The sequence below is a fragment of the Lactuca sativa genome, chromosome 7, assembly GCF_002870075.4.
Source record: "Lactuca sativa cultivar Salinas chromosome 7, Lsat_Salinas_v11, whole genome shotgun sequence".
Classification (NCBI taxonomy): Eukaryota; Viridiplantae; Streptophyta; class Magnoliopsida; order Asterales; family Asteraceae; genus Lactuca; species Lactuca sativa.
The window spans coordinates 182,541,671-182,554,859 of NC_056629.2; the positions used below are offsets into that span (position 1 = coordinate 182,541,671).

Genomic DNA, 13,189 nt, shown 5'->3' on the forward strand with positions numbered 1-13,189 from the left:
GTACACTAGGTGTAGAGGGATAATATCTTGTAACCTCCCTTCGTGAATCAAGATGTACGTAGGGCATAGTAGACAGTATGTTAGGCGTAGTCTCAGAGAACTCTTTTGTGCATTGGGTCCTAGGGATTTTCGGGATTTGACTAATTGGGTAATGGATAGGAAGGGAAAAATGGTCTTATGCCCTTAGATAGATAAAGAATTAGACCTTCGTTTTTTATATCAATCCCTCTTATTAATTAGGGTTGTTATTGGATTATGATTAGTGTATGGAGCTATGTTAGCAGCAACTCGAGTGTAAGTTTCAGTTATCTTCTGTTAGAGGTGAGTCGTCTTACCACATTAGTGGGTGGAAGGCACCAAGGTTGACCCAATGTATTATATGTATAGAATGTAATCTATTTTTACTACTGATTTGGTTGTATGATATATAAATGGAGCCAATATGGGCTTAGAGTCATTATGGACTGGGGGTTGATACAAACATGGGGGTTGATACGGAACGACACAACTGTTTGTTGTTACTTGGGCTCGAGGTTTGGTCATACGTGACTCAATGTATGGGTTATCAGCATCATCTTTCCTAACCCTTGCATTTTCCTCTTCTCCAAAACTTGCCTCCTCTTCAAGTGGAATGTCTTCATCTTCTTGCATTATTGTATCGAGGCACGCTACTTGAACGTATTGGAAATCACCATACGCCTCAACAATTCCGCCTTATGCTGCTTGATCTTCTAAAGAATTAGGAAAAATATTCATGTCCAAATCAGGCAAGGGACTGGTGACAGTCAGGTCAAGATAATTCAGGTTTCTAAGATTTTCGTCTGGACTCGTCGAGTATGTCGACTTGACTCGGCGAGGCGGAGCGAATTCATCACATTCCACTGTGTTTTCTGAATCAGTTCCCTTCAGCATCTTCTCTATCTCCTCTAAGTCTTTTTCAACATCATCATTACCTCCAGAAGATAGTAGGAATTTACTTGGGTCTTCTTCTTGTAGTAGTGCAAGCTCTTTTTGGAGTATTTCATCATCCAAATCAATGGAGGAAACTTCTCCTTTTCTTGTTTCTTGTTGCTTAACCTCTGATATAGCTTTGAACACAGCTGACTCGTCTCCTACCCTCAATGTTAGTGTGGACTCGCATACATCTATCAATGCGCATGCGGTATTCAAAAATGGTCTCCCCAAAATAATTGGAATTTCGGGGTCTTCTTCTATGTCAAGCACTACAAAGTCCACGGGAAATACAAATTTATCCACTTTTATGAGGAGATCTTCACAAACACCTCTTGGACGAATTATTGTCTTGTCCGCCAAATGGATCTTCATATTAATAAACCTCGGCTCCGGTAAATTCATCTTCTTGAAGAAAGAAAAAGGCATTAAGTTAATACTTGCACCCGAATCGGTCAACGCTTGAGTAGCAAGTATATTTCCAAATTGGCAAGGAACCGAGATGCTTCCCGAATCGCCCTTCTTTTCTGGTAGTTCATTCAATACTAATTCCGCCACTTCCGCCATATCTTTCCTAGCAGTAAAAAGACCCTTAAGCAAGTTTAAGTATTTGGGTGTTTGAACTATCGTTTCAACAAATGGGATGTTGACTTGAAGGGCTTTAACATGTTCCATGAAGGCTCTGTATGCTTTGACCTTTTCATCAGGTATGGCTCGGATTGGAAATGGTAAAGGAGGCCTGTAAGGCTTTAAGGATACAACAGATTTGTCATCAGGGCATGGACTCGTCGAGTCCATTAGAGGGACTCGGCAAGTCGGGTCGGGTTTAGCAGAACTCGACTCTTCTGTCTTTTCTGTTTGCACCTTAGTTGAGATCTTCTGTGCAGGGGTCAGAGGAGTGAAAATTTCTCCATAACTAGATGTTATGGCATTCACATTCTCCATTTTCGGATTATTCTCGGTTTTACTTGGAAGTTCACCCAATCTTCTCTCGTTCACTTGATGTGCTAGTTGCCCAAGCTATTTCTCAATGTTGAGTATAGATGCTTGCTGATTCCTAAGTATAGTCCTGGTCTCTTGAATTGCAGCATCAGGATCATTGTGCCTTTTCTCGGACGCGACTATAAATCTCGTGAACATTTCTTCTAAATCGGCTCTTTTTTCCACCACTGGTTCTTCCTTTTGATAGAAACCCTTCTCTTTTTGCTTGTATTTCTCTTCCTTTTCCTTCTTGTATTCTTCATACGGGAGCCATTCCTTCTTGGGTTTCCGCCAATTCTCATCATATTTGTCGCCACTTGAATAGAAAACTTGCGCCTTTTTGTTTCCATTCTCATCCAAGTCACACTCTTTAGTTAAGTGAGGTCCCTTCAATTTTCACATCCCACCCGGATAGCATGGATTGTTTGATCCATTTTCATCATTCTTCTATCTAAACTGTCTAGTTTAGCCATCATTGCCGTCATGCCATCGTTGACCATGTTCACTACCCCCTACATACTTCATTTCGCGGGTTGTGGTATTCTCTAGAGTGCTTAGAGAACTCTTCAATTAATTCTTTGATCACTGGGGGTGCCTTCTTTGTTAGCGGGCCTTGCGAGTCAAGTAACTGCCTTGTGGTGACATTGACTCCATCATAGAAGATGGAGACTTCTTGTTGGCTATTAAGGTCATGGTGTGGGCAATTCCTTATCAGGATCTTGTATCTCTCCCAAGCTTCATATAGTGACTCCCCAACTTGTTGTTCAAAGTTGGCAATGGCCTTCTTCAATTTAGTTATTTTAGAAGGTGGGCAAAAGTGGTCAATAAATTCTTCTTTCATCTTAGCCCACGTGGTGACCGACCCGGGAGGAAGTGACTTGAGCCAATCCTTTGCAGCACCATTGAATGTGACTAGAAGCATACGAAGTAGCTGGGTCTCACGTGGCATATTTGGAACATTGAAGTAATCAGCTACATCATTGACGTCATCCAAGTGTTTGTAGGCATCTTCTTGGTCTTTTCCATAGAAGGGGATCTCCTTTAGTTGAGCGAGTATGTGGCCCTTTAGCTCAAAAGTAGTAGTATCGGGAATTGCGGGTTGCACAAGTCCCGGGCCGATATCGTCACACATCTTCTTCTTCCATTCCCCTATGGGGACTTCATCGATGTTAGCCATGATAATGGCTAATTCGTCGTCAAAATCAGATTCGTGCCCGAAATTGGGATCTTCTTCTCCTTCGGTTTCGTACTCGGTGTCTTCTTTGATCGGGTCTTCTATTGCTATAGAGGCGCTGGAAGCTCCTAATTTGCTGCTCTTCTTTTTGCTGAAAACAGACTTTAGATTCTTAAGTGGTGAGTTCTTTGAAGAAACGGATTCTCCAATGGATTTTCCCTTGCTCTTCCTTAGGGTGGATTCCGGGTCTTCTAGTGGAGGGACTAAAGGTGTCTCAGATCCTCGGGTCATGAAACAACTGCAAATAAAACAAGGAAAACGCGTAAAAAGAACAAAAATAAAATAAAAACTGAAACTGTGAATCAGCGATGGACTCGCCGAGTTGTCACGAATGCACTCGGCGAGTTCAAGGCAAAAACAGAAAAAAAAATTTAATTACTTATTAAAACGGATATTTATTAAAACCTGTACTAATTACTAAATTTCCTAAGAATTAACTTTGTGTAAGATAAATCCCACACAAAGGATCGATAAAAATAGAAATTATTGCTAATTTAGAACCGCTCCCCGACAACGGCGCCAAAAACTTGATGTGTGTGAACACAACTAGTTTTAAACCTACTTTTAATTATAAAATAAACACACAAAGGCAGTGGACTTATCAATTGTGGTAAAGCTAAATAAGTAGGGTATCGAACACAGGGAACGGTAAATTAAAACTAAAAACTAATTATATCTAAATTTAAATAATAAAAGGGGTTTTCTCTAGTTTTACAAGACTAGAAACTTACTAACTATTACTTAACCTAAAAACTAGAAGGGCAAAGATTCAACTAAATTCAATGACGAAGGGAACTTCTGTTTAGTTCAACTCAATTGATCCTATGGTTGATATTATGGTAATAGTGCAATGGATCAATTCTTCTATTGGCTACCGATTCAAGTGATTAGATTCACGTTCGCTGCACTAATCCTTAGCGAACAAACTAACTCAAACAGTGGCCAGTTGTCTAATGTAATTTAATTCACTAGGTTATTTATTCGGATTAATTTAGACTTGTAATAGCTAACTAATTTGGTCGTTTAGTTAACTTCTTGTTGATGGTCATCACACAAGCTCACACATGAATTTACCTATTTTTCTATTAATTCTAGTTTCAAAGTCGTTAATCCTAGTCATATAACAAAGTGGTCACATAAATTATATGAGGTATCAATTAAGAGATGTTCATACAACTTAATTAACTTCCTAATAACAGAAAAATAGTTTTCATTCACACATAAGGTTCTTTAACAAGCTAGAATCAACAAAATCATCCATATTAAATTAATCCTACCAATAATCAAACCACAGTCTCAATTTTGTCTCCCCAAATAGAAGTTTAAAAGTTTTAGCTCATGATTGAGGTAACTAACAGCATAAAAATGAAATCTAAAAGTCTAAACATAATTAGGAACAATAGATTAAAGTAAGAATGATGTAATTTTGCCTCAAATCTCCTTCAGAATTGGTTTTGTGGTTGTATCTTCGTTCTCTATACCTCTCTTGGCTCTGATTCGCAGCTTGCTTTTCCCCAAGGGTTCCAGAATACCTTGTGTCGATCTGGACAGATGTTTCTATAGATTCGAACCGACTCGCCGAGTCCATCCCTTAATTCCCGTACACGGTAAGTCACTGAGTCTTTATCCTCTCGAATCTTCGATGAGACTCGTCGAGTAGTCGACCATACTCACCGAGTACCTTGTATTTTTATCCTTTTTCTTCTTTGTTCAACTCTCGAGCTCCCAACCACTTCTCCTGCTTCCTTTTGCTTCCGAGCTTTGCTTTTGGACTGAAAACACAATTCAAACACTTTTAAGTATCTTTTGTCCATGATATGCAATAAATTAGCTAATAAATGATAAAAATCTATACTTAATATAAAGCTAAATATGCCACTATCAGGAATGATGTATGGAAAAATGAAATTTTTACTGATGCATTTTGGGTCGTTACATTCATTCAAAAAATAATTGTGGCTTAGATATTGGGAGTTTAAATAATGCTTTTAATCTTTCTCTTTTATACAAATGTAGGTGGATATTTGTTGATGAGGTTGATTCCCCTTGGATTCGACTCATTAAGTGCTTGCATGGTCCCGATGGAGGTTTCTGGGGTGGTTCTCGACATTATTGTGGTGGGGAAGTTTGGCACAAAGCTCTATTAATCAGTTGCATGAGAGAAATGTGGTTGATAAAAACTTGATGTGTATTGTGGATTTAGATGGGTCTCTTGCTATGTTTTGAGAGGATTCATGGTGTGGTGGGTTAATTTTTAAAACTGTAAGTCCCTAAATTGCCTGTGTATCAATCAAATCCGTTTGATGGTGCGGAATCCCAATAAAAACGGATGATGTCAGATCAAATAGAAGAAAAGGAGAAGAAGAATAATATGAATCTATGTATGAATTGATTAGAATTAAAGTTCCAGATACAAAAGATTCATGCACAAAATGCTCTCTAGTCTCTCTCTTCTCTCTGGCCGTAAACTCTCTTAGTGTTCATCAATCTTTTTCCTCACACCCCTCACCCCTATATATACATGAGAATATGGGCCGGGTAAACATGAGCCGTAAACAGGGTTTACGACCGTAAACTTGTTTACGACCGTAAACACCTCCCTGGCCGTAAACTTGACCGTAAACACATAAGATATTACATAAAAATAAAATTTCCTAGAAAAGCAAAGTATAAACCATAATATTGACCCAACAATCTCCCCCTTGGTTTATAGCTTTCTTTTCTCTTCTTAAATGACCCAACAAGCTCCCCCTAAAAAGTAGTTGGCTTTTCTTGTTAATCTTCATCGAGAGCTTGGCTTCAGCATTTATCTTCAATGAATGACTTCATCTAGAGCACTTGAGCTTTTCTTCAAGATTTGACATTGAACGCACATTGGGTGAGGAGGCTTCTTGTACTGATTATTGAAAGATAACGCTTTCAGCTTGAGAATCTTTAAAGAGAACATCAGATAGAACAAATCTTCTAGATCACTTCAGCAGGTACAACGATAGCAGCAGACTGATTAAGGAGGCTTCAATGCAATCCGACACATAATCTTTAATTTCTGCTTCACCTTGCTTCTGGGGTTGAAAGATTGAATTTTAAAGAATAATCTTCATTTCTTGCTCCTTCAAATGAGAATTCTTCGATGCTCGCGGACGAGGCTTTGGCTCAGAAATCTTCAACACAAACTCCATGAGTTTCATCTTCACCTGAAATCACTTTTCAAGACAAAACAAAACTAAAAGAAAACTTAGCACACAAATTAAAACAGAAACAAAAATATTTTTGGATTTTTTTGATTTTTCTGAACAAGAAATAAAACATAAATAACACTATTTTTGGATTTTTAATTTTTTTTTATTTTTCTTTGATTTTTGAATTTTTCTGATTTTTTTATTTTATTTTCATTATTTTTAATTTTTAATTCTCCCCTAATATTTAAATTAGAAGAAACTATGACAAATTTAACAAAAATAAAAATGATATTTAACTTTAAGAGTGATTTGAGATCAAAGTTATTGGACAGTCTTATTCCACTTGTCGATACCTTTATCTTCATATCTTTGTCTGATCAATCGCCAGTATTGTAGTCCACTTAAACACGAAAAATTTGTGACAATTTTGGACAATTTACCGATGACATGATACATGTATGTATATCTAATTATAAATCTATTGTCATGATTGGCCCTAATTCTTAAATAAATTTTTCTTAAGACCATTTAACTGACTACAACCAGGGATATTGTTGTCCACCTAAATCGAGCAGCGAGATCTACAGACAATCTGTATGTGTTCAATTTTAAGTGTACTAGAACGTGTTTCCCGCTTCCTGATATGCCCCATCCATCAAGAACTTCCAGAGTACTCCTTACACCGGGTGAGCAGACAACCATTCAGAGAGAGGATAGATTAAGAATTCTATAACTTATTACTTCAGAGGGGTTGAGAAGAAGAAGGTTACATATGTCGTGTACCAGGTCGGATTAGAAGTCACGCAAAGGAGACAACATATGGCTAACAGATAAGAAGTATTTCACATATATAGCATGCAGAGAAATAGAGTTGCATATGTTGTGTACCAGGTCGGATTGGAAGTCACGCAAAGGAGACAACATATGACGAACAGACGGAAAGAAAGAAAATGATATTCGACAAACCTAATTTATCGGAATTTACCAGTCGCTCCATCCAACCGGAATTAAGGACAAAATCCGCACATCAAGGAAAAGTTAAGCCACGATTCTAACTATGGGTTATTTAATGTGACCGATAGATTCCCAAGTATATCTCCCTGCTTAACCTATCCAAGCGTCGTGACATCAAGTTAAACGGATCTAACTAGGTCAAGGTTTGTCAAGTCCTTAAAATTCATTAGGTTCAACTTTTCCTAGTCAAGTCCATTTAAAATCTTTCGTGCCTACCAGCACATCGAGTACAGAGCGTAGACGATTCAACTTAGGTACGTTACGCCGATTCAGATTGCCCGTTATCACTTGTTAATTTCATTTCCCAAAACATCTCCCGCAAGCACATTCCATTAGCACCATATTTTTTTATTTTCTGATTGTCTAATGTTTTTTTTTTTTGGATTTTTGAAACTTTTCTAATTTTTGTTTTGTTTTTATTTCTCCCACTAAATTTGTGCATAGGAGAGAAACAAAAGTAAATGCATAAATTTAAACTATCCTAAAACAAAAATTAGTCTTTAAAGTGAATCAGCTTAAGAAAAACTCAGGAGTATAGAGAAGAAAACGCAAACCGTAATTCACCGATTGAATCTGCATTCAGAAGGTCTGAGAACAACAAGTATAACCTCAGAACAGATCCGAAAATTCTTCATATCATTAAGCACTAACCCTATTTGTGATCTCTTCCTTTCTTCCTTTCCCGCAAAAGGACACATACTCTCAACAAAGGTGTGAATGTTGTACAGTTGAGAGATGTCCCCAATCATATGCCAGGAGCAACCACTACCAACAAACCAAAGTCTGATGATATGCCTCCATAGCTGCTCCAGCACAGAGCGGGATCAGTTGGTCTTTGGAACCCAGTCCATTTTGAAACCGGGTCGACCTTTGTCATCAACACACGATACCCTCTCCCATGACATATCCTGTTTGTCACAAACAGAAGACGATGAAATATTAGAGTCATTAGACGATTTGGGAGTTTTCACCTTTGGTACCAATCTATATTCGGGTTTAACCCATTTCTTGTTCGATCCAATGGGTTCCTCGGCACTTGATTTGGAACTTGAATCCTTCTGCCTAGATGAATTTGACCTAACCGGTCTTGGCTTCACAGGAGCATCTCTTGAACTAGACTTCTAGGCCAACATTCCCTTCTTGTTCTTGGGAGTTGGATGTTTGGCCTTGTGGGTTTGATTCTTGGCCTTCTGCGCGTTCCAGTCACCATTGTCTGAACGTGACCTGGAAGGGTTTCTTTTGAAGTATCTCCCACTTGGCGCATTTTTCCATCCTTATGCATAGTAGCGAACGTATGCACAATTAGGACAATGTCTGGCAATGTGTCCAGGTGTTCCACAGTGAAAGCATGTCTTTTTCTTCACTGTAAAGTTATTTCTTCCTGCCCCTGGTGGCGTATCCTTGCCTTGTCTCTTGCTTTTCCCACACATATAGTTGCATTGAAATGGTTGCCTGTATTTGCCAACGACAGGTTGATTAGAAGCAACATATTTAGAGTTCAAGGGGTCGTTTGTTTGTTCAGAAGAACTCTCCTTGTTCTCATCCTCTGTTACTTTTCCTGCACAAGAAGTAGCATCATTAGTATCTTCAATATTAATAACTCCTCCTGACATAAATCCAACTCGTTTGCCATATCGAAGATGTGCCTCCCTGTTAATTTCTTCCTGTGTCATTGGGATGGATGTGTAGTTATGATTGAAAGGTGGAGGAACACTATCATACCCTAGACCCTTGTTTTGGTTATCTTTGAATTTTAATTGGGTTTCATATAAGGACTCGACTGTCTGACTTGACGCAATATAATTTTTGAAACTGACATCTGTTTTTCCACTCTTAATTTTTAAAGCGTCAAGTTCTTCAGTTACATCAGCAAGTTGTCTCTTAATATAATCATAATTTTCACACTTGTTGCTATAGTCTTCCTGAAGCTTCCTAAAGTCCTTGGTTTTTGCTTCTAATTCAGCCTTCAGGGGTTTCTGTCATTTCCTGAGTTGATATCCTTCATATCTCAGGTCCTCAACTTCTCTTTTTAATAAATCAATTTGTTCCCGAAGAAATTTAATCATATCTTCACTAGATAGTGTACATGAAACTTCACATGATTGAGAACATGAAACTTCATTGACCGGAAGGTTTACAGAACTCATTGTATTTCCACACTTCAGAGCATCAAGTTCTTCAATTACATCAGCAAGACTAAGATGATTGAGATCTTTTGTCTTCTTGATGATAGCCACGTTTATATCCTACGATTTCGGAAGTGAATTTAGCAGCTTTTTGTTTATCTTGGACTTAGTCAAGAAGATCTCAGTTATATTCATCTCAGTAGTAAGTGTAGTAAATCGCTGCAACTGAGTTTCGAGGGTTTCTCCAGGGATATAATCGAACATGTTGAAGTTTTGTCTTAACATATCCTTACGACTCTCTTTCATGTTTTCAACTCCCTCGTAGACCTTAAAATCAATTAAAAAGCACGACTAAAAACCAAAATCAAACTTAAAAGTCAAACCCTTTGATTATAAACGTCAAAAGTCAAATTTAAAAAGTTAAACTCAAAAGTCAAACATAAAAGTCAAATTTAAAAAGTTAAACTCAAAAGTCAAACTTAAAAGTCAAACCGAAAATCTAAATTTGAAAGTTTAAAAGTTAAACGAAAAGTCAAAGTTTAAAGTCAAAGATCAAACTTGGAAGTCAAAGTCAAAATTTAAGGTCAAAAGTAAAAAAATAAAAGAAAAAAAATTTAAAAAAATTAAAATAAAATTTTATTTATTAATTTTAATTTAATTAATATTTAGTTATTTATTATTATTATTTTTATTATTTTGGATGAAAAAAAAATTAGAATTAAAAGGAATTGAACTTTGGGCTAAAAGTATAAAAAATGTGAAACTTGAAGCGAAAAATACGGTTTATAGTTCAAATTTCGAAAGGAAGACACAAGGAATCTGTTAGGCGAGTTGGATAAGGCGCGGATTTATAACCTGGAGGTCGCGGGTTCAAAACCGGGCACCCTCGAAATTGCATTCTATTTTTATTAAATGCGAAACGAGGTTGCTGCTTGTGAGGACTCCTTCTGGCCGCGAACCAAGGACCGAGGTGCGAGGCCGTAAACCACCGAGGCCGAGGCCGCAAACTCCGAGCTGCAAACCTCGAGCCGCAAGCTCCGGACCGTATACTCCGATTCCGGTCGTAAGCTCCTCGGAAACCCTAGCCGCCGCCACCACCCCCTCGCTGGTTACGACTAAAAATACCGTTTTTTGCCCTTTTTTGCTCCAAAACTCGATCAAAAACCTTTTTTATGAAAAACACGAAGAACAAACCCCCCTTATTTTTCAGAGATCTATCCAAAAACGCAAGAATATTTCGAAAATAAGATCAAATAATGCCCCAAATCTGACAAAATTGACTAATACAACTTGGCTCTTATACCAATTGTAAGTCCCTAAATTGCCTGTGTATCAATCAAATCCGTTTGATGGTGCGGAATCCCAATCAAACAGATGATGTCAGATCAAATAGAAGAGAAGGAGAAGAAGAATAATATGAATCTCTGTATGAATTGATTAGAATTAAAGTTCCAGATACAAAAGATTCACATACAAAATGCTCTCTAGTTTCTCTCTTCTCTCTGGCCGTAAACTCTCTTCGTGTTGATCAATCTTTTTCCTCACACCCTCACCCCTATATATATACATGAGAATATGGTTCGGGTAAACATGGGTCGTAAACATGGTTTACGGCCGTAAACACCTCCCTGGCCATAAACTTGACCGTAAACACATAAGATATTACATAAAAATACAATTTCCTAGAAAAGCAAAGTATAAACCATAATATTGACCCAACAAAAACCCAATTCCATATTCTTTATGCCTTCTTTACATTGAAGAATGCTGTTGTTGGTGATCTTTAGTCTCCGAGTGGGTGGAACCCTACTTGACGTCATGCAATTAGGGGAGGAGCTGAAACTTTGTAATTTGACAACTTAATGGATTTTCCTAGTCCTATTGTGTTGGGTTCTCATCCAAATAGAAGGTATTGGGAGCTTGATTCCACTAGCCTTTTTCGTTAAGTCTATTTGAAGACATATAGATGATGATCGTCTTCCGATGGGAAGTGTGTAATGCCTGTAAGTTTGGGCTAGATGATTAAGATATAACAAGTAATAATTATTAAAAATAAAATCCAAGAATAAGATAATTATTCGTTGTACACTTTATGAGCGATGAAACAGAGATAGGTTTCTTATTAGCCTAAGTAATCTAAACGAAAGTCATAGTAAATGTAAAAATAAGAACGTATAATTAAAGAACGCCTGAATTTGACTTTATATGAGAAAGTTATGATTTTTCAAAGTTTCAGTACAATAGTGTGTGGCATAGAAATTCAAATTTAAATTATTTGAGTGTTAGCCAAAATCATGTCAAAAAGAGTTGAATATCTCATAAATATGAACCCATTGATATAAAGACAGTCAAGAACAGAGTTCGTATGAAAGAGTGACGATTTTCACATGGACTAAAATAGTTTAATCTCTATTAAAATATGAATTTAAAAAGAGTGAGAATTAGTTGTTTATACCTTAAGGAAAGTTGTAGATCTCGTTGAGAGGATTTCAGGGAAAGGTATGTTCATTTGAAAATTTTAGGAAAATACCTGCTATGATGACGTCACACCACCAGGAGGTGCCAAGTGGTCGAGAGTAAGCCTGAGTCTTCCACCAACCGAGCGACGTGGCATCATGAAAAGTAGAGATGTGGCACCACGAGTTGGTGACACGTATTGGTGTTCTAGAAGGTGTCACATGGATGAACCAGCAAGCGACACATGGCAACTAAAGGGGGCACCAGTCTAATCAATAGGCACGACACGCCCAGTAAAATGTGCGGTGCACACCCCTATATTCCCTATAAATAGATGCTAATTCATGCCCATTTACCTCGCACAAATCTCTCATCTTCTCTTTCAAATGATTTCCTAACCCTTGAGTCTGATTTTTCCGCTCTTCTGATTATTTTAGTGAAGCTCTAACGTATCTAGGAGTTTGATGACAAGGAACATCCAGGTTAGAGTTATACCTACACAACTTCCCGGTTTTCTCTAGACTTATGTAAGTTAAGTTGTACTTAATATGCCTCAAGTGTAACTTCTATTTATATTCATAGTCGTTATTATGAACTTCTAAAAAAAGTGAGATTTCTAAACAATATACTATATACACCAAACGAACCCTACCTCTGATAGAATTTTACTGGGTTGTTCCTTAATTGATAGATCATGATGTAGACATTAAGATTGTTGAGGAATCTAGACTATCGCTAATATAGTCACCAGGAATATAAGATTAAGACGTAGTAATATACATATCTAGGTCTTTTGAAAGGAAAAGCTAGTGTGATAGGCAAAGCATTACCCTTATCACCAGTCATACACCTATGTCAGGTTAAAGCATATTTACTTTCATGAAGGTGACTTTAGTTCAAGTATATTTAAAAGTATTAAATATCTATAGAAATTGTATATATGAATTATATTCATTTTGACTGGAATAGGTGATAGATGTATATTTGATAATATACTTTGTGTGAACCAGGTATGGTTCTATATGTGTTAACATGTATATAAAATATTATTACATGATAATATTAATAAAAGTATTATTTCTAAGAAAGTAAATACATAATAATACCTAATACTTTGTGTCAAATGTATACACTAGTTAGGATAGTGTTGCCTAAATGACGTTGGTAATGGAAACTGATTGTAAGCATTGTCGTCTTTCCTAGTGATCAAATATGAATTATAAAGAATGGTTAGTTTGAGTTAAGTT

General features: G+C 37.1%; 1 protein-coding gene and 1 non-coding gene across 2 annotated transcripts; one reads left to right on the plus strand and one right to left on the minus strand.

The window, feature by feature from the left end:
* Positions 1-714: 714 nt before the first annotated feature.
* LOC128127384 (uncharacterized) lies at positions 715-1,749 on the minus strand. Its single transcript, XM_052765866.1, has one exon. The coding sequence runs from the start codon at positions 1,747-1,749 to the stop codon at positions 715-717; it is 1,035 nt and encodes a 344-aa protein (XP_052621826.1).
* Positions 1,750-2,618: 869 nt separating this feature from the next.
* On the plus strand, positions 2,619-2,725 carry LOC111915141 (small nucleolar RNA R71). The gene has a single exon (XR_002858062.1). It is a non-coding gene; the product is annotated as a small nucleolar RNA R71 (small nucleolar RNA).
* The last annotated feature ends 10,464 nt before the right edge of the window (positions 2,726-13,189 follow it).

What these genes read in the sequence shown, in the direction of transcription:
- LOC128127384 (XM_052765866.1), bottom strand. Translation starts at nt 1,749, where the DNA reads ATGGACTCGACGAGTCCATGCCCTGATGACAAATCTGTTGTATCCTTA.